This window comes from Ochotona curzoniae, unplaced genomic scaffold (assembly GCF_017591425.1).
Source record: "Ochotona curzoniae isolate NIBS_2020 unplaced genomic scaffold, NIBS_Ocur_1.0 contig_4612, whole genome shotgun sequence".
NCBI classification, from domain to species: Eukaryota; Metazoa; Chordata; class Mammalia; order Lagomorpha; family Ochotonidae; genus Ochotona; species Ochotona curzoniae.
In genome coordinates this window covers 133,801-155,997 of record NW_024466343.1, presented here as the reverse complement: position 1 = coordinate 155,997, position 22,197 = coordinate 133,801, and the positions used below count along the sequence as shown (strand labels likewise).

The following is a 22,197-nucleotide window of genomic DNA, read 5'->3' as shown; positions in this document are numbered from 1 at the left end:
AGAGAGCTTCTATTGCTGGTTCACTCTCCAAATTCCCATTCAGAGCTCTGCCAAGTTGAAGTCAGGAGCCAGGAACTCTGTCAGGATCTCCCATTGCATGATGGGGCAAACAAACAAACAAACAAACAAAAAACTTGAGCAGAAGCAAGATAGCCAAGACTCAAAGCAAGCTTTCAGACACTGGACACTGATGTCCCAAACAATCTGTAAGACCCTCAAGTTTTACAGATTTTTAATACAAATTTACTGATTCCCTTTATACTTTTCTAAGTAGAATAATAACCCCATCAACAGGATACCTACAAGGCAGGTGCTTTTAATTTCCCTATTTTACAGAGGAGAAAACTCAGCTTTAGAGTAGGTAAATAGGATGCTTTGCATTACTAGAAAAGCTCAGTGGGTTCTGGATACAGATATAAAAAGCCAGGAATTGGTTGCAGACAAAGAAGTTTTATTTGTGAAGTGACCAGGCGAATGTGAAAAGAAGAGGGAAATGGAAAGCACCTCCAAAGTGAGATGAGGAGATGAGGTGACTTTTGAAAGAAGAGAGAGAGACATCAAAGGTTTGAGGAAAGGCCTTAGGATTTTAAGCATTCCCTGATCCCTCCTTACTGGGCAGAAACCTACAGGTTAAAAGTTCTGCATTGGTGATCTCTAACCAGTTAGAAGGTAGCTGGGAAGTTCTTCCGATACTGACCTGAAAATGTGATCAAGATTTTAGCAGGCTTGGACAGTCTCTGTAATCATGCTAAGCAATGAGCAGTCAGTTCATAAACATGTTTCAGATCTAGCTGATACAAACACTCATCCTCTCTTTTTTAAAATTCATCTATGTTGTCCCCTTAAAAATAGATTTGATTATCATTTTTAACATTAAAAAAGACATAATAAAAACTGTAATTTAAATAAAAACCCAGACTAGTTTTGAATGCTTTTACCATCTAGAAACTGTAAATATTTGAGGAGATAGATATGTTTACCCTAATTTGTACAGCACACAACATATACATGTATCAAAAGATCATCCAGAGCCATACGAATGTGAACAGCTTTTATATTTTAGTTTAAAATAAAACCAAAAATTTAAAAAAGCAATTCATGGTGATGAGTACTGACAGTGTCTGCACCACAATCAGTTATGCAGTATATTAGTAACCTCATGCAAGTCAGAAGTACTGACCACCAGTTAGAAATGTTTCTTTTTAATAATAATGGTTTTAGGAGATAAGTTTCGTATGTTGGTGGGACAGGTGTACTTGGAAAACTATGTATGTATCTCAGTTTTTTGAAGCAAAGTAAACTTATTTTAAATTCTGATTTCCTATGAACTTTTTTTAAAGCCCCTCTTGTAGTTGGTTGCCATCTAGAATGGGGCTTCATCTGGCTGGTGTTTACTGCAATTTTATTCTAAGCCTGTCATTTCCAGATGAGGAAACTGAGCTGAAGGAATTCTGCCAGTGATTGTGCAAGAATCATATTTGGAACCAAAGGGAGCAACTGATGGAAAAGTGGCTCAAGGGCTTCACTAATCTGAAATAAATTCAATTACCAAAGATATTTCTTGTAGACACAGTGCACACCAAGGGTAGGTGGCACACCATCTCTTTTTAAGCAGTGCATCTTTTTAAGCAGTGCAACGTGAAAGGAATAGCCTAGGTCACAGCCTCAGAAAGCATTTTCTCTCTGGCCTTCCTCTGCCCTCCTGTCTTTGTCTTGTCCTCCCAATTTCCAACTCCTTCAGTAGACAATTCACAGATATTTGAATTCTTCTAGAACCACTTTTTAGAAACCAGCCATGGAACCCTCAGAGTCTTTCCCAGGCCATCCTTTGCCTGTCTGTGTTAGAACTGGCTATAAACAAATTCTGTCATTCCAGAGACATTCTGTTCCATACTTGGAAAGAAAAGAGAAACCTCCCAACTGAGAGGCTGTGAGGAATCTGGACAGGCCTTGTTGGGTCTGTCTCTGTCAGCGCATATCCTTTGTGCCCAACAAAATGTCTGTACAACTGTCTAGCCTTCATGGAAACTAAGCACTAACCCAGATGGCTTGAGGAAGGGGGCAGGGATCTTCAGAAGTTTAATTTGAGGACTGAAATGTCACATAAAACATCAACTAAATATATGTGTTATACTTTCCTGTTGTAAACCTGTCTTTTGTTAACAGAATTTGTTGCAAAAATGAAAGTTGTGATCCTTGAGGCTGGTGAAGAAAAGTTCCATCCCTTCCCTTCCCTCAAGAAATACCCCTTTGTCCAATCTTGCTGCCGACTAGAGATGGATGTTTCTATTACGGCTGAGTTGTCTGGCATTTTCTGGAAGGGCCCTGAAAGTGTGAGTAGAGTGGGAAAGGAAAGAGGACTTATAATCCACAGAGGCTTAGCATTAGGAGGGCTTAATAGGATGGGAGTGGAGACTGCGCATGTGTGTTGGGGGTAGGATATTCACCAAATTACCGGTCAAAGGCCAAATGGCCCATTTATGAATCATGGAAAAACCAGGTCCAGGAATTTCGGCTTACCGGCACAGGAAGGCCTCCCCGCCTAACTTTCTTGGGTCATTTTGTAATGTTGTAGCCCTTTCAGCTTGTGTGAGTACACCCTATGATGTCAGCACAACCACGAAATCGCCCAACAATGCCATTCCCATGGTTAAGCCACGCATGACTGTGTGTGCTCGCAGAGACAACAAGCACTGCAATATGTGTACTATCTAAAACCAACTTTATGCTTTTGAAATGCAAATGCTGGCCTTGCTTTCACATTCATTTACTGATTCATTCCGCAAAAGTTTACAGAGGAGGACCTATTAGAGCTAGACTTTTGCTTGGCACCACGGGGATGGGCGTGGGGGAGATACGAACAAAACTGGGTTCTTACCCATTAGGAATTAACAACTCCGGGTGTGGAGACCACCGTGCACACACCAAGTCCTTACAATAGATGATAAAAATGCAAACAGAGAAACGTCGGGCTGCAGTTCCCAGAGACACTACACGGAAGTGGTGTGGCCAGCGCGAAAGGCTTTTCACATGAGGTGGTTTTTGAATCAGGCTCACAATGCAGAACACGTTTTCTTTACCGTCACAGCCAGGATGAAGGCTCTGCAAACCCCGTGGGGGTGAAGGAAGGCACAGGGCCAGGGCGCAAGGTTCCTGATGGGATTTAGCTGAACCCCAGACTGAGAACCAGCCAAGAGAAGCTGAACTGAGAGTGGGTCCTGCATCTCTCTCGGCATGTCTGTCAGCGTCCTTTAAATGTGTCTCCTCCTCTTTCCTAAATAGAGTTGCAGCAGCTGAGGGTGGGGAGGGTTCCTTACTGAAGTCAGCGTGGAAGTTAAAGGGCTGACGGGCGGCCCGCCTGATGGGTTCAGCCTTGCACTTTAGGAAGCAGAGGGAAAACGTGCGAGAGGCTGAGCAGTGTCCAAACGATCCGGTCCCGAGGCGGGACAAGACTGCAGGGAGCGCGGTGCCAGCTCCCGCCGGAGCTCGGATCCCGGGGCTGGCGGGCGAGGGGTAGAAGCTAGAGAGGGAGGGACGGAGGGAGGAAGCGCGAGAGGGAGGGAGGAAGAAAGGGAGGGAGGCGGCGTCATGTGATCCGCTTCCCTGCTCCTTTAAGCGTCCACAGGCGGCGGAGCGGCCACAATCACAGCTCCGGGCACTGGGGGAGCCCGAGCCGGCTGCGCCGGAGGAATCCGTGCGGGCGCCTTCTGTCCGGGTCCCATCCTTGCCGCGCTCCCGCACCCTAGAAGTTTTGCAGCGCCCAGCAAGGGGGCGAGGGAGGAGGGCGCAAGAGAAGGGAAGGGGCCAAAAAAAAAAAAAAATCCAAAAAAAGCACACCCTAAAACATTTATTTCGAGGAGGAAAGAAAAAAAGGGGAGGGGGTCGCGAACATGGCTGGGGCAATTATAGAGAACATGAGCACCAAGAAGCTGTGCATTGTCGGGGGGATTCTGCTCGTGTTCCAAGTCATCGCCTTTCTGGTGGGAGGCTTGATTGGTAAGTGCGAGAGCTGCAAACTTTTCCCCCTTTCTCTCTTTTCGGGCCCCTTCCCTCTTCGCCTCTCGGGCTACTTGTTACAGTATCACTGCCTCGCTTCTATGATCTAATTAGTCCGGCTATTGTGCTTAAGAAAGCAGAGCTCCATGGGGCTCCGTGGGGCACCATCCAGTCTAGTGGCTAAGAGAAAAGGAGGGGAAAAAGTTTTGGCCTAGTTTCAGTATCCACTTGAAAGGCAGGAGGGGGTGGCGGGGGTGGGAATCTAAGCATGGCGACGGATCGCGCGAGGAAGCGCTGGGTTACAAAGTTGATTGCTCGCACCCCCCCACCCTGTTTTTTCCCGCGTCTTCCCCCCACCCCCCTCGCCTTTTCCACCCTGTTCTCTTCCAATCGGCTCCGGGAGGGCAACGTAATGGACTTTATTAAGAACAACAGAAGAGTCGGGGAACTGCGCCCGGCGCAAGACCCGGGGCTCTGCAGCAAGGCTGTGGTTGGTGCCGGTGCGAAATGCATTTGCTCGTCTTGGTTGTGGGGCGCCGGTGGAGGGTTTCCTTGTTGCACTCCTTCCCCACCGGCTCTGGTGACCGCAGTCAGGTCGGAGCAGTGGGCGGGGCCGTGGGTTAGGGTAGGGTAGGGTGGGAGAGTGCTTGGCGGGCGCCGCGGGAAGTTGGAGTGGTCCGAGGGGAAAAACGTATCCGAAAGGTGTTGCTTTTGGCCTCCTGCCCTCGAGCGAACCTCCCCTCCCCCACCTCTTAGAGCCCCCCGAGCCGGGAGTCTGCCGCCCCTGATCCTCCCCCAGTTCTCCGGACAGAGCGCCCCGCAGGTGACAGGTCATGAGCCCCCAAGGGCTGGGGTCCTCCCCGGGAGACCCCCCGTGGCGTGCGCCAAACGGGCTTCCGGGTGCCTGCTGTGTCCCAGACCGTCCCCCTCGGAACCGCCCCCCAGCTCCGTCTTGAGGTCTCTAAGGCGCCACCCGCCTCCGGCCCCTCCTCACATTTGCATCCCTCACCCCTCAAGATTTGGGACAGCCGGGCACAAACTTAAGCTCCAACTCAGGCTGGCGCGGATGGCAGGATCGGCTTCCTGTCTTCGCGGCTTTGTTAAAGTTTGCCGAGTGCACGGAGTCCACTCAGGGCCGTCCTCGCGCGTGCCTCTGCGGGAGCCCGCGCCGTGGGGCTGTGGACCAACGGTCCGCGCGCGGGCCACGGCGCCTTGAAACCCCTCACCGGTTTGGGCATCTCTGCGTGGCATTTTGCCTCCAGACTTGATTTGGTGCGGACAAGTTAAAAGGAGCTTGATACTGTAAATCTGAGCTAATTGTGTTAAACAAAGGAGAGTGGGTGCAGCTTCAAGCAGGATAGAAATTCCTGGAGATCCATGCCTTTCTCCCTGCGTGCCTGTGTTCACAAAGCAGGAGTTTAGAGTTTGCCAGGATTCAGTCAACACTTCATCTTTGTGTTTCTGGAACCCTCAGCCCTAACACACACACACACACCACACACACACACACACACACACACACACACACACACACACACACACACACACACACACACACACACACCGGTTTGGCTTTTGTGTTTGCGCTCTCCTGTGACTATTTGTAATCTCTGTTTCTCTGTATTGGATTTTTTTTTTCTGAGGCTCTTAATACCTTGTCTGCTGGGAGCTGAAGGCAGCCTTCCCTGTGCCCTCACAGTGATTATGCAGCGGTTACAATTACACCTCTTGTCTCCCTTGATGAGCAGTTGCAGTTAGATGCCATTGGATCTTGTGTGATTTCAGTGGCAGACCATAATTAAAATTTCTTGCACCTTGTGCTTTCAGAATTAAATTGGCCTATTATCCCTGTCTGACCTTCATCCTCTTTGAGGTTTTTGCACAAGCAGCGAACCATAACACAGAGTTTCCTGGTGTTTGTTGGTTGTATTTCTTTTTCTAAAGCTGATCTCCCAGTTTTAAACAGCCCATTATCCGTGTTCTAGGTTTCCTAGGGCACTTCCAGAACTGCTATAGTTTCTGGAATGCTGTTACTACTGAAGCGGTCCCAGGCTCCTGGAGTGGGTGCAGGACATTATCATTGCTCTAGGATCAGAAGAAGCCTTGTTGATTCAAAGCGGGGTTTATCTGGAGAGAATTTAGTGACCAGATATGACAACCTCCAAAGGTCAGGAGGAGCAGGTGGATTTCCCTCAGTTGATGAGATGTTTTAGTTCCAACTTCTCCACAAAAGAAAAATACCTATCTGTCACACTCCCTGGGACAGTGTGTGTTCATTGCTGGTTTACCTCCCATCCCAGTTGCAAAGATCCGGTCCCTAGTCTGATTCAAAGACTGTACAGATGAAATTGGTTGATCAGTGACTCCCATTCAGAAAGTTAGGTGTTTTTTTTTTTGTTTGTTTGATTGATAAATTTTGTTTGATTTTGCCCACCCAAAAATCTAGTAACTTGGGCATGCTTCTAAAAGCCAAACATAGGAAGTGAATTTTCAAGAAAAAAGGATAATAATGTGTTCTACCCACCTTTCCCTAAACTGGAAAACAGCTGAAACAGAAAAAAAAAAATCAGTAAAATAGGCAAATGGAACCAGTAGGCAACAGGATCATTGTGTAGGCTGGAAAGCCATCAAAATTCCTATGGCTCTTCCTCCTGTGCCCAGCGAGGGGACTCCACCACTGCCCATGCCTCTGCTGCTTCCAAGGTCAGATACCCTGTGTGCTACTGTGTTTCTAACACATCGGCAGCCTGCTGAGCCAGAAAAGGAGGTGAACCCTTTGAACTGGACATCATATGTATTTCCTTTTGATTGCTATTGTCCTCAATGAGAAGAAACTTGGAGATATTCTTGATGGCACCCCTCCTTTCTTAGGGTTGTGAAGTACCACATATGCATATTCAATAGCACAGAAACAACTGACACCCACATTCCAAATAACAACAAATGGAAGCCCTAAAGTGACCCAGCCAAGAGGGGTTCAGTCTCTTCATTAGCAGGGTAATGAGTTAAATGTCCATTTCAGTTCTAAAATTGTGTAACTCGTCCAATGTTTAGTGTTGAATGTGACATTTTGATTAGTGTTTGGTTGTGGCCTTCCAGAGTTAATGGGAAAAAATTTAAATATTAACTATAAAAAGAATTAGGAGTGATTGGGTTTTGATTTAGCTAACTTAAATACTCCCCTGCCCCAATAGCATTCTTATGAACCTTATTTTTTATTTTATTTTTGTTGCTGTTTTGCTTGCCTTATTTGTTTTTCTTGTTCAGTGTCTATATCAAGTCAAACCAATAGTAGGATTTTGTAAACAGGATCTGAAAGCAGTAGCTTGTATGGTAGAATAGGGTATTTATAAATTCAGCAGTCTGTATTAAGCTTTCATAAAAAAGAAAAAACTTCAAGATCCAATAAAACCGTGCATTTGATTGTTTTACATATTCAGGAGGTTTCCTAAGTGACTAGTTTCTTTAGTATTTAGAACCCATTTAAAAATTTAAGATTCCCTAAAGGAAAATAAAACAATTTTAATGATAGAGCTACATCTTTATCTTCCTTAAAAACAAGCCTGCAGAAATAAAAAAAAAACATGTCTCCTTTAATTTCACATTTGGTGAATTTAGTTCATAGAGAAGCAGGTACAGGCAGAGGAAGGAGAGGGAGGGGAAGATCATGGGCCCTGTTAGTGTAGCCGATTAACAATCATGAACTCGAATCCCTTGCCCATTATGTGCAATTTGCTCAGCTTCAAATTAGTCATGTCTGGGGGATATAATGGTTGAAAAAGCAGGTCACTGTTCCCACCTGCTCTAAAACTGCTAAGAGTATAAAGATCAGGACTGAATGAACACAGGATTGTAGAATTGTTTTAAAGACATCAGAAATGAGAATATGCCAAACTTAAACTCCAAAAAAGTAGAGCAAACTACCAGTTAATTATTTCTTTAGGAAAGACCACTGTTTCCTGCCTAAAATCAAGATTATGAGTGACCAATTTTTTAGATGCTCCAAGTAAAATCTGCAGAGGACATATGAACACGTTCTTACTGATTTTCTCAAACTATACATGGATTCGCTTTCTCCTTTCAATGATATTGCCCACACTATTGGGCTGTTATTGTTTAAATGGAAACTACTAGTGGTTTTCATTGTGGATATTCATATGAGCTTCTGTTTCTGCTGCTATCATTTATTTGAAACTGACTGCAACTTAAAAAAATTAATTAAAGTTATACAGAGTATATAGCATTGTTCTCCAGTATACTAGATTTTAAAGTTATTGCATTCATTATATTTTACCATAAACTAATCATGCAGTATTTGTAACCCTGTAGTGTGTTTGTTTATTGAGAACCTTGAAAAGCTATCACTTAGCTGGTTTTTGGTGCACATTTCCTTGTATTTGATTCTGCTTTTTGTTTTGTAAAATTTCATATATGACTACACCATGTCAATTCCAATCCTCCCCCCCGCCCCGCGCTAACAGCTAGAGATATCCAATGATAATTTGTAGGAGTACTTTGCCACCTCACAAATTCATCCTTAAAAAGCAGAAAATTATTTTAGTAGCAGCATTTACCTTAAATGATTTGAAGTGCAAGCTTTTAAAAAAATAACAAAAGAACATGATTGCTGTTGGGATGCCATCTTGCCTGTGCCAACAGTCTCTGATGGTTTTTTCATCTGACACGGCCTTCGGTTCAGCCTGCCTACCCTTCTATTGGAATTTTCTCTTCCACTATTAAAAGTGAGAAACATTTCCTTGAGATAGTAGTGTTATGTGTGACTTTGGTTTTCAAGTCCCCTGTCTGGAGCCCAAATGTAGATTTAAAGCCTTCCCTGCCAATATGAAATTTTATGATAATTTGATCTTTAAAATACACTTTTAAAAAATTACTTACTTGAGAGACAGAGGCAGCACCCAGGAAAAGAGAGAGAGGGGGGGGGGTAAAATTCTTAACCATAGGGACTAAGAAGAGATTCTGATTTTATCTCTGTTGTAAATGTGTTTTGTGGAAAATTATGACTTGTTGACATTCTAGGAAGTCCTTTAGCTTAAAGCTCATGGGTACCATTTGCCCAATGTACAAAATATTTATCAGGGCCTACTATGTGTACAAAATATTTATCAGGGCCTACTATGTGTTTACGATTGGGTTACATGCTGACTGAGGGTTAGTTAAGAGAGCACTTCAGATCTCAGAAAAGAGGGGAACCATCTGTACAATCTTTTTCTTTTTTTTTTTAAAGATTTATTTTATTTTTATTACAAAATCAGATATACAGAGAAGAGGAGAGATAGAGAGGAAATGGAGCTGCTGGGATTAGAACCGGTGACCATATGGGATCCCAGTGCATTCAAGGTGAGGCCCTTAGCCACTAGGCCACGCCGCCAGGCCCCATCTGTATTATCTTAAAATGCCCCTCTCAATCCAAGTTTACCAGCAAAGTATTTCCTATTAAGAGAAGTTACAAAGTCCTTTTAATTATACCATGAAATAATTTGTTGTAATATTTTATCTTAAGGTAAATACATTAATAAGATGTTTGACATGTGTTCAATGGCAGATCTTGTTTAATGCGCATGAAGAATTCCTACCTTGCTATTTTAGTACCCACTTTACATGTAAAGAAACCAAGGTACAGAAAGATCTATTAAAATTGCTCAAGACCGCCTCACTAGTCAGGATCAAAGCTGGGGTTGGATTCCAGGCCATCTACCATCACAGCCAGAATTAGTAACCATTAGCTGATCCTTCCCCCAACACCCCAAACCTGGACCTTTTGATTCAAATAAAATTGATTTTAATGCAGGGGAAAAATGTAACTGATTTATTGTTTTTAATAATTGGGCAACATATCAGAAGTTTGAAAAAAAGTCAAATGAAATGGAATCTACCCTTTCAGAGAAAAACAGTACTTTGCCACAGCTGAGTGAGGACACCTTTTCAGGAGTTTGCATGTGCCAATCTCACCAATTTCGTACAAGTTCTAACCAGTCTCCATAATGCATGAATCATCCAATTATCTCAGAAGTCAAGTTCATTAACCGTAATGCATTTGAGAGGCTGCTGTTTTAGAAAAGTTGGCTTGTTCTTATTTCCTTCAGCTAGTGACTGTAACATTTAAGGGGCTCTTCAAAAAGTTGATGGAAAATATACATTTATCATTTAATTCCATTTCCATGAGCTTTGGAGAAATATCTTTGTAGCTTTTTAAATAACAAATATGGATTTTCTCAAAGGAAAAAGACCAAGAAGGAATTGACTGATTGATAGAGAGGGTTTTAGAGTGTATGGATTGGCAGTGATGGAGCAAGTGACATAAGTTCTTCAGATTATCGGAAAGTAAAGTTTCCATTCTCCAGAGAATAATTTCTGTTTATATATGTACCTATGCATAATAATGAAGACTTGCACACCAGAAGCTTCCAGGAACAAGCACACTGACATGACACTGTGAATAGATATATTTTGTTCTTTAGAACATATGCCCATGGAGTTTTTTCTCCATGGTAACACTTGCAGCCCTCAGTTTTTTTCTGGGTACTTCAAGGCTATTGAAGATAATGAGCATCAAGACCTGAAGTGACTGTGTCTGTTTGCTTTAGGCTCCATTTCTTCTGCAGGTGTTGTGAAGACAGCTCAGTAGGCAGTTGTTCCAGATGTAAACAGCTCCCAAAGAAAGTGTTGGGGCAGGGATGAGAGATGAGAGGAAGAGTGGAGAGATGTTGGTACTATCAAACTTGATGATTAAGAGCTTAATTAACAACTGTTTTTTGACCTTCCTTAAGAGAATTGCTAAAGTACAGAAAAGAGCGACTTATATATTTTAAAGGGCAAAAATACTCAACTTCTTTGAGCCTTTTACTATCATGTCCTCTCCCCACCCCAAACTATCACATTCCTTTCCTAATTAAATCTTGCAGGGAAACAAAAAGCAATATGCAGATTATTTGGCCAGTAGCAAAATAACTTTGTTGCTGTATTGTTTCTTGAGGATTTGCTAGCTGACTATACACAGTAATTCAAATATGTTGAATTGATGAATGCTTCTAACAGCCTGGAGAAGTAGTTATTGTCACTTTCTTCCATTTTCAAGTGAAACTGAAGCTCATTTAAGGAACTTTTTGAGGTTACTGAAATCTCAAACAAGAGGGCGAAGACTCAAGCATATGATTCTTGCTCGAATCCTAAGCTATGCTCTTGAGCTTAATGCTACTCCCCTCCCATTGTCCCTGCAGTTTCTATGGGAAACAAAGGGGTGGGTGTGATGAAACTGATTCTACACAGATTAAGTAAAAGATGAAAGCCGTCTCTCCTCTTCTTGCTCCTGTCTGTTCCCAAACCACATACTCACACCACTGCCTGTTTGTTGATCACTGACCTGGTCACTTTCTCAATAAATTATTCCAGTTCCTAATATTTGATAACCCGTTACAGTAGCCATTGTAAATGTTGACCAATACTTATAAACCATACTGGGAATGGCTGATATTGAGGAAATGATATGCCAACTCCTACTCCTTCATCACCCTCAAAAAGAGAAAAATTGTTAGTCAGCAAAGGGTGGCTGAAAGTTGCAGAAAACTTGTCAGCAATCACAGCCTCTGCCCATAGGTCCTGAATGTGGCTGTTGAAGAATAGTAGGGACTATAGATGAGGAAAAGGGAGAAAGGAGTGGAAAAGTATGAACTTTATAAGCACAAGACCATCCCTTCAGGACACAACTTGTGCCAGAATTTCTAAAACCTATTTCTGATGCCACCTATTCCCACTAAACTGAACGGGGATTCTACGCACTCTACCTGTTTACATTTTGGACGTGCAAGTATGATTTTTTGCTCCTCTTTCTGCCCCTGTTTTTATTTCCCATACCATTCTCATAATATTTCTTAGCAGAGGAGTATACTTTCAATATTTGTTGCTCAACAAGAATTATGAAAGCTTTGGAACTTCTGTGTTAAGTCCCTGTGTTCATGCAAAGGCTTTATCGATACACATTTCGAATAAAACAGAAGTAGTTGGGGAAATGCCAAGATACTACTTTTGTTTTAGCAAGGCATTATGATTTTTCTTTAGAAAGAAGCTGATCAGCCTTCCTCACTCCATTTTTTCTGAACCCCTAATTATTACGCTAAGTTAATGAAAACTGGTTGGGTGCTTTCCTTGTCTGCTTCAGAAAGAAGGGAATCAGCCTGTAAATGGGTGACTCAGTTTTTTTTTTTAAAGCCCTAATTATTAATGCCAACTTCATGATGGCTGGTTGATTGCTAGATTACTGTTGCCCTTGGCTTAGCTTACCCACTCCCAGAGAAAAAGAACAAGAGAGGGCAGAGAGGCAAGCCCTTTTCAAGTGACCTCAAATAAGTCAAAGAAGCAGCTTAGTTCCCTCCATCAGTTGTGATATGGGACAGAACCCCCCTATCATATCAGGGTTAGATACCAATGGCATCTGCTGTCTTGAGGATCTGGCCTGTGTTGGGATTGGGAGGGTCTCATTGAGCTTGACTCACCAGAAAAGTAATTTCTCAAGGACTTTGAACTGAAACCATCCACTTAAACACCGAATCCATGCTTATACCTCCCCTTAGATAGAGAAACTTAAACTGGCATTGATTGTGATCGATTCTTTTCCTTTCTTCAGTTACTACTATTTTGTCAAACATCAGCACATTTGTGGATCTGTTGAGGCAGAAAAAAATGGGAATGCCACATACCCAAACTGGGTCTGGGTTTGAAAATTCAGAAAGGTCATACTCATTTCTAATGTTAATTCCTGTGTGAACATCTTATAGCACATCTTCCCCAAATGGTAGATCTTAATATTGTTATGGAGAATTACCAGACAAAAATGTAAGCACAATTTGTGTTAAGGTATACATGTTTATCCCCAAGAGAATTTTCTCTTGAATTTATTTAGGGTCTGTTTATTGCTTTTGCATTATACATAAATTTAACAAAGCTTGGTTATGCCATTTTTGGAGCCTCTACTTTTAAATTGCTATTATTGCCATAGAAACTCAATGGCCGTGTTAAGACTATGGTCACAGGAAGGCAGAGGAAGAGACAAGAAATCTACTGAGCATCCCTATCCAGAATATGAAAGCCCAGGCAGGATTCTGGGATCTCCAGTGTATAGGAACGTGATTCAACCTCAGTAATTCCCCGCTTCCCTCCCAGTCCTGGTGGCATTGATAAATTATCAACCAATAAGATAATTGATTTTAAACTAACTGATTTGGCTACTTTCCCTGAGTACTGCTATTTGGGCCCAATGTATCCATACATTTTCATTGTGTGTGGTCTGAATTGATTACATAGAACTTATTGATATGAAATTATTAGAAAAAAAGGACGGCCTTAGAGACTTCTTGCTGTGCATCATTTATATGTCAGCGTTCCAGGAGAGGGAAGTCACTTAGAGGCAGAGCCATGGCCACTTGATGCTCTGCAGGTGTGTCTCTTCTTCACTTTCTGTTCTAGACTATCAGAGAATTAACGTGTAGAAAATTCCCAACTTGTGGTTATAGTTTGACTGACTTTTCCCTTACGTGTCAGGAAAGCAGTAATAACTCTGCCTTCACTTTCTTGCCTTTGTATGCTTGGTAGTCTTGTCTAATACCTAATGGAGCAATGGAATAATAGTGTTATGTTCTGTGTGGATTTTAAAGAGCATCACAGAATTAAAAATTTGCTTCACTAAAAAAAAAAAAAATCTGAATTCCTTCCTTGCTTGGTGAGGACCTTGCTTGGTGCAGTCTTTTTTCCTGCTTGGGGAAATATAAATGTAAAACTCTTAATTTTTTTTTTAAGCCAAAGCATAGTCCTTTGTGTTTCATTTTAAGACTTCGTTGGTATGAGGCTTCCTTGAATAAAAAAAATGTGACTAACTTTGTGCTTCTGGAGGATGTTTGTGGTAGGCATAATTCTAAAGTTGTGGGGAGCTTGGGGGAAAGTCACATAGCCCTGTATTTTAGAAATCTGATTTACATACAAAAGAAGCAACAAAATCCCTCCTCCTTTGTGTCTGCTCTTGCTTCCCTTTGAAGGAAATTGCAAGCAGAAAATTGACACTGTGGGAAGATAGGACTTAAAATGCTAAGGGGCCCAGTCTTTTTGAGTGACAAGTATATTTTTTTTTTGTGTAGGAGAGATACAAGGGTTCTTGTAGATTCTTCTTCCTCTGCCTTTTCTTTGGTTGAAATTAAGGAGAGTTAGAAATCTCTGTTTCTGCACCACTTAATTTAGCTGAAACGAATCTTAACTTTTAAGGCTCTGTTTAACATGCTTGCCTTCAGGTGATCGTAACCAAAAGAATGGGTTCCATATTTTATGAAGTCCTCTGTGGAGGCATATCCGACCTTTTGAGCTCCTGTTCCTCTCTGGTTCTTATGTATTTTATCTGCTGTCATATAGGCTGTAACCTGCCCTGGAGTGCATTGCCCGCAGTGTGGAAAAGACAGGCCCTCACATTCCATTCTTCCTCTCTTCTTTTGAGCTAGTTCTGGCTTGTGGGAACTGGGCTCCTACTCTGCATGCCAGAGGGAAGTTGTAGATAAGATTTTTGCTGAGGCTTTGAACATTCTTTACCTTGGATCTTGCTGTCATTTTTTAAAATACATCTTTATTTAGAAAGGGTCAGCCTCTTCAAAATTGTGAGCGCCATGGTTGGGGGTGGATGATTTGACTGTGACAGGCAGCCCTGGGACCATAAACAACTTTTTATTTACTCCTCTCACTCCAGTTTCAGAATGTGCAGGTCTGTGAATGTGCCAGGGTTAGATTCCTAGCATTGTTCTTTGGACATGCTAAAACAGGACAGTTTCACTCTGTGAGAATATGCTATTCCTGGGTAATGGTTGATGAAAGAGAAAGAAACTGTATGATTTGTAGATGCTCAGAAGTTTTAAATTAAAAAAACACTAAGGTGTCTTTGAATTAGCATTGCATTTTTTTTTGTATAAAGTAACTATCAGAAGAATTTTTCCATAACATTCCTTTCTTAAATTTCCCACTGGTTAACATAGAAAAAAAGCAAGAAAAGTGAGAGTTTAGAAGGATAAGTAGTATGTTTGCAGTTTCAATAAAGCTGGGAGTAATGTATATAGTAATGTATGTAGCGTTTCAGGGTTGGGACTTGGGCAAGGTAGATATCCAACTCTGTCCAGGAAATTCAGCTAACCAAATTTGTGCCAGTGAAGTTGAAAGATGCTTCTTGATTATGAGAATCAATAATGAAATTTCTAAGAAATAATCATTGTATAAAGCAGCATAATGTTGGTTGAAGATTTTCCATGGGATTGCTTCAGTTCAGGAAGAATTAGTAGTCATCTTTCCTTTCATGGTGATGAGATTATGAGCTCATGGAATGTGGTTTAGGGTGGATCGTGATAGTGTATTATCTATTCCTTATCAGACTTGTTTTGTATGGTTAGCAAACTGCTTATATGCTCTGTTTCCTTATCCAAAAACTTACTTTTCAAGGGGAGATTGTGGAATTTAAATGTGAACATGTTTTGTGGTTCATGAGTATTTGCATGTAGCTAAAAGCTTCATCAGTGTATGGCAGCCATTCCCTTAAATTAGAAGTTCCCATTAGTTAAACTTTCTAAGGCTGTTACAGTTTTCTTAGGCCCACAGCAGATTGCTTCTACTTCTTAATGAAGTAGATAAAATGAAAAAAAAACCCAGCAACTCTGTTTGATAGCCCTCTTGTTAGATATAATCTGTGCTAGTCAACAATCAAAGAAAATTTGCTGTTTATGTAGTTGATAGAGTGATTAACCTAATCTTTGGTACAGTCAGCAGTTCTCATTTTTAATCTGAATCTTTAATTTCTGCCTTTTTAAGTATTAAGCCAATACTCACGGCTTTTTCAGAGAAAGACTTATAAGTGGCTATTATGTGAAGGAGTATATTCCATCTTTGCTGCAAATTTAATCCTAGTTGTCCTTTTAAAACCATATATGTTATTTATATACATATATATATACACATACATATTTGGAAGGCAGTGAAATGGAGTGTGTGTGTGTGTGTGTGTGTGTGTGTGTGTGTGTGTGTGTGTGTGTATAAAGAAAGAGAGAGAGAGAGAGAGAAAGAGAATCTTCCATCTGCTGGTTCACTGCCCGAATGCCTGTAACAGCCTGGGATGGAAAAGGGCAATTCTAGTAACAGGAAAGTGAATCAAGATCTCCCACATTGGTGGCAGGGACCCAGGCAGTTGAGTCATTACCTGCTACTTGAGGGTGTGCGTTAGTACAAGACTGGGATTCAGAGCAGAGTCAGGATTTGAATCCAGATATTCTGATATGAGTGACAGGAGTTCCCATGCCAAACACTGCCCATGTTTTACCTTATAAAATGGGAGTCCTCACCTAATGTTTTTTTTTTTTCATTCTAGATAATAATATAAATGACAAAGATCTTTGAAAGTCGAAGTATGATAAAAATGATTATTTTCTTCTAAAATATTAACTTTCTGAAACATGACCTGGAATCACAGAGTTATATTGTGAGAGATGCTAGCCAAAATGAGAGTGATACATGGCCTAAGGTGCTCAGTTTCATCTGCAGTTGTTACCACAAACTAATACTATTCATGTAACCAATATTTGTTGAAGAAGTGAATAGATACATGCCTTGCATTTTAGACTTCCTGTAGAGAAAGGTAAAACACTCTAAATTTAATGTCTGTCCTAAGTTTTATAGCATTGATTTCTAGTCTACACCTTTTGTATTTATATAAGAGGAGGATTTTATTATTTACTTGAACATAGAAGATTGTATCACCTTCACAGCACCAAGGCACTTAAAAAAGTCTGTGAAAAAGTGAAAAAAATTGCTTTGATGCAAAAATTTTGAAATCCATTAGCCTGAGACATCTTCAAAAAGTTTATGAAAACATTGTGCATGGATCTCCAAGCTTTTGCAGCAAAATAAACCTATATGTTAATTCCATTTTTTCACAAGCTTTTTGAAGCACTCTTACAGGTGTGTTAATGTTTGTAATAATAATACAATGTTTTGGAGTAGCAAAGGGACTTTTTCCTACATATCGTGGCCCAGAGATGGTGTAAGGAGAAAAGATTTGATGCCAGCTTCTTGGTTACAAGCAAAGTGCTTCATTGTCCACGATACTTTGTATCATGTTTGCTTCTATATTTCAACCTTTAGATAGCCAAACAAGCAGGAAAGTGACAGTGGCTGGTGGTCCATATTGGTTGACAGAGATTAATAGCAGGGAGGAACTATACACCAGTACATACATTTCCATATTTTGAATATGTACTTGGCAATGTGGAATGCTACGAAGTGAATATGTTCCTTCTGCTCAAAGGACAATTTTGAAGAGGTTTCTTCTAGAAGACTTCAGTGTTTACGTAATTTTCCATATACTTTTAAAGATGGGAAACTTATTGTTCTAAGTTTTCCTTCTAACAAGCTTACAGATTTCTGTGTGGTTATTCTTGGAGATTAATAATGTATTTATTATATCAACCTTTATAAATGCCCTTGATAGAAAAACATAATTCATGCAAATAACCACCTCTGCATTTCATTGTGTTCAGCTTGTAGATTTGGTGGGTGGAATGAATTCATCCACACGTTCCTCCAGGTTCCTGAATGGTCCTGAAACACACTGTGCTCAATGCCTGCCTGCAGGCAAAGAGAACCCTTGCAAGTAGAGCAAGGCAAAGAATAGAGACTTAACCAGCACATGTAAGCACAGGAGGAAAGGAGAGAAAGCTGAAAAGAACACTGAAAGAAAGCCATACTTGAACTGCTCTTAGACCTTCGAGCAAGAAGTGGCAGTGGCAGGGAGGGCTGGCACACAGAAGGGACTGGAGAGATGGTACTGGTGGCGGAGAAGACTGCAGGCTTGAACCAGGCTGTAAGAGTTCCTTCTCAGCTAGTTCATTCTGTCATCACACAGTCCCTTCCCTTAAAATAATGGCAAATGGGCTGGCATTGTGATGCAGATGTTTAAACCCCTGTCTGCCACACTGGCAGTTCATATCAGAACATTGGTTTGAGTCTTGATTGCTCTTCTTGGGATCCATCTTTCTGCTAATGAACCTGGGAAAGCCGGAAGATAACCCAAGTGCATTGACCCCTGCTGCCTAAGTGGGCTCCTAGCTTTCCGCTGACCCAATCCCAGTCATTGTGGCCATTTGGGGAGTGAACTCTCAGATAAATGATTTCTTTCTGTGTCTCTCCCTTTCTGCGTCACTATGCCTCTCAAATATATAGAACACATTTTTACAAAAATGACTGTTTCTTTTTTTGTTGTTTTGCTGCATACCCATCACCACTGTACTCAAGTATTTCATTTAATGCCACACAATCAGCAAGTGGAAGAGCCAAAATGTGAATCTAGCCCTCAGCCCCAAAGTTCTTGCATTTATGAGAAATAACACATTTCCATTTTCAGTGGAGTTGTGTCCAACCTTGAGTACAGTGGTGTCCTCATCCTGCAAGGGGGAAAAGTAGTAGTCCTAATGCTTGTCTCAGGCCAGTGTTCAGAGAACTAAAGTGAAAAGGCACAGCAAACACTCAGAATACAGTAGGTACTATATTATAGTGATTCTTTTAACCCAGGATTTAGTTGTTGGAGGTAAGTAGCTCAGGACCTTTGGAGGTTGGCACAAAAGATCTTTGCCTACTCTGAACTTGACTACTAAGGTGCAGAGGGACATAGATGAACCCAGCTCCAGAGTCAGGTTTAGAGTGCTTGTTTGAATTTGAAATTTAATGATTGAAAACAGGTATTTCTGTCACTTCCCAATATATTTTTTTAAGAACAAGAATGCAACGGCACTGAAAAATTATAAACAAAGACAAAATCAGCTATTTTAATACAATGATTCTGTGATATTTCTTCATTCCTTCCTCTTCTGTTTGAATATTTCCAATTTCTTGTAGCAAAAATGTGAAAGCTTACTCAGCAGAGGCTCTCTGAGGCTTACTGTTTCTGCTTCTTCTGTCACTTGTATGTTTACTTTGGATTTTCAGCAGTCAGTTCCTCTTCTTTTCCTTTGAAATCTTCCCTATTTCTTAACCCAAGATTGCTGTTGAGCCATTGAACCATGGGAAATTCATTTTCAAAATCTGCTTAATTGCTGTGAGACTTTTAATTTGTTCTGGATGAGGGTGCTAATGTCTGGGAACTGGGACCGAAGCCCTCCAGAGTTGTTAATTTAATCAGCGACTGTGCCCTTGCCATGCCTAATGAAGGGGGGCAAGCGGATCTCTCTCACAAAGGCTGGGTCCCTCCTGGCCACCTTGCCAAAGATGAATAAGGGAGGCCCCATGGTTAGGTCGAACACTGGGAGCAAATTACCAGGGTGTCAGTCCACATTATCTGAAACTTAGGGTTATACTTCCCAAAATCATTATTGAGTAGATTTCATGTTGGACCTCAGAGTTTTAAAGCCTGGGGTTTGTGTGCGTGAATTCATACCTGCTAATCTGCAAAATTCTTTAATCAGAGAGTTCTGTTGGGGCTTTGTCTATAATCTGTAAGATCATAAACATCACCCCCAGACTATTGATATTCCTGTTAACCACTGAAGTTTTCCATGGCGAGACTGGTGAAAGCTTGCTCTGTCCTCATGATAAATTAGCTTGTTTATTCCTCTTCTGCTTATTTCTATCCTGCTGTTGGTTAGTGTAATGAAGCAGAAGTCCATTGTATATGTTCATTGGGTAGCGATCCTCTGGCACCAAAGGGGGTAATTGAGTAGAAAGGCGGAATGCTGTTGGTGCACGGGAGAAGTTAACACCACATGAGGTCACCAGGCTTCAAGCTTTAATCAATGTGGACACAATGCAATTGAGATTTTGAAAAGGGTTTGTTTATAGTGTGAAAGTAAGGGTCAGTAGTTAATTTGAAATGCTGTAGGTGTGTTTTCCTTGAACCGAGAAGGTACAGAGCATGTGTCATAGAGGATTGTAAATATCCTGAAGGGAGGGATGTAATTGGTGTAGGGATTTAAAGGCAGGGCACTTAAGAACTTACTGTATGTATTCTGCATCCATTTTAACATTCTTTAAAACCAAGTGTCTATGGAAGGAACTTATGAATGTAAGTGCATAGTATAGGGGCTCAGACTTACCAACAAACATTTTTCTTGCTTCAAAATAAGAATTCTTTTGCAAAGATATATATGTGTGTATGTATGTATCTGTATGTTTATATGTATATATATATACATACATATATGTAGAGAGAGCTATAAAATATTGCTGATAGGAATGTTTTATACTACAGTAGTCTCCCCAAATTCTGGGCTTCTCTTTCTGTGGTTTGTTACTTGTAGTCAAATGTGTTATGAAAACATTAAATGGAAAATTTCAAAAATAAAAAAGATCTACAAGCTTCAAATAATTTTTATTATACTGTATTATTCTAATTGTTCAATTTGTTTTATTATTACATATCATTAATAGTCAATTACTGCACTTAGTTTATAAGTTAATCTTTATCATAGACACAAACAGGAAAAATATAGTCTGTATGGTTGAGCTTGGCATACTACATGGCTTTGGGCATACATTGGGGATCTTAGAATGTATCCACTATGGATAGCGGAGTGGCTACTATAGTTCTAAAAGAATGATGCCAGAAATTAACATCTTCTAAGATTTTTAATTGTGGCTTTAATTGGCGATGTGAGACACACTAATCATTTATTTGTTCATACCATACCCTTTTCCATTTCAAGGCTGCATTCTATACCAGGCATGTCTGATTTCCTTTTTGATTCTCTTTGGTAATTCCCTCTATTATTTTCTTAAGTTTGCCAACACTTCATGAACATTGTGCTTGCATTCTATTTTACTCCTCAGCGATTTTGAAAGTTGGAGCCTGCCTTTTTGCTACAGGGAAACTGCAAACAAATGTCTGACTTTGGAAATGATTGCAAGAAAGGAACATGGAAGTCATGGAAGTGCCAAAGGCTTTTCTTGTATTTCGGGATTCTTTCCTATTTCTGGCATTTCCCTGAATTATTTAGTTAGTTAAGTCTCCGTGCATTGATATCCCTGAAGCCCTGCTTTTGTATTTTTTTCTTCCTTCAGTATAGTTTTGTAGAAATCATCTCATTTGAGCATACTGAGACAGGCCTTCTACTATGGATATTCATACCTTAAAGTAATGAAACCCAAGATGGGAAATAGCTTAGCGCTTTTGTTTACTTTGTGAAGGTGGTAGATTGTGTGTGTGTGTGTGTGTGTGTGTGTGTGTGTGTGTAGGAACACTGGGGATTCAAAGATTAATTATTACATTATGATAAGTTGACAAGTTTAGATTTTTGCAAAATATAATTATTTGTTATAAAATCATTGTGTATTAATCAAACATTACTTTTAGAGTTTTCTTCTAGAACTAGTAACTGTCATCTGTAGTTCATCTTCTTAACTTTCTCCATATTACTCAGCACTCAACTCCCATAAACAACTGTTGAATATTCATTTACATATATTTTCAACAAATTTCAGGCTGCTAAAGTGTTGAGATGTTTTCCTTTTTCCTTAGGCAGACCCTTCAGTAGATTTCAAAGAAAACAATGGGGGGATGTTGCCTAGGAGATTAAATTTATGAGATTGAGCTAGTACTTTGGTATGCTTACCACAGGATTCTTTCGTGATATGCCCTACATTTAAGACAAGACAATAAATATGTATGGAAAGGCCATTTTTGATGTTAGTTTGTTATCCCTAGAATTGATATCATAGTGAAATTAGTTTCCTCCTATTTTTGGTCATTTATAGTAATTCCACTTTAGGAGCTATGAAAAAACAATATTGGAAGGCCCAGCGCAGTAGCCTAGCAGCTAAGGTCCTCACCTTGAACGCACTGGGATCCCATATGGGTGCCATTTCTAATCTCAGCAGCCCCACTTCCCATCCAGCTCCCTGCTTGCCTGGAAAAGCAGTCGAGGATGGCCCAAAGCCTTGGGACCCTGCACTCACGTGGGAGACCCAGAGAAGGCTCCAGGTTCCTGGCTTCGGATTAGCTCAGCTCCAGCCGTTGCAGTCATTTGGGGAGTGAATCATCAGACGGAACATCTTCCTCTCTGTCTCTCTTTCTGTCTGTATTTCTGACTTTCCAATAAAAATAAAATACCTCTTCAAAAAAAAAAAAAGGAAAGTCCTTCAAAGTAACTGGATTTTTAATCATATCCTTAGCCATTTCCCTAG

General features: G+C 40.9%; 1 protein-coding gene across 2 annotated transcripts in view; it reads left to right on the top strand.

The window, feature by feature from the left end:
* The first annotated feature begins 3,551 nt into the window (after positions 1 to 3,551).
* Positions 3,552 to 22,197, top strand: part of WLS (Wnt ligand secretion mediator) — a 111,140-nt gene continuing 92,494 nt past the window's right edge. The window contains exon 1 of one of the 2 annotated variants that reach the window (XM_040987204.1): positions 3,552 to 3,996. In XM_040987204.1, the coding sequence (XP_040843138.1) occupies positions 3,891 to 3,996 (106 nt within the window). In that variant the 5' untranslated portion in view covers positions 3,552 to 3,890. The remainder of the gene's footprint in view (positions 3,997 to 22,197) is intronic. The other variant, XM_040987205.1, reaches the window with a different exon arrangement.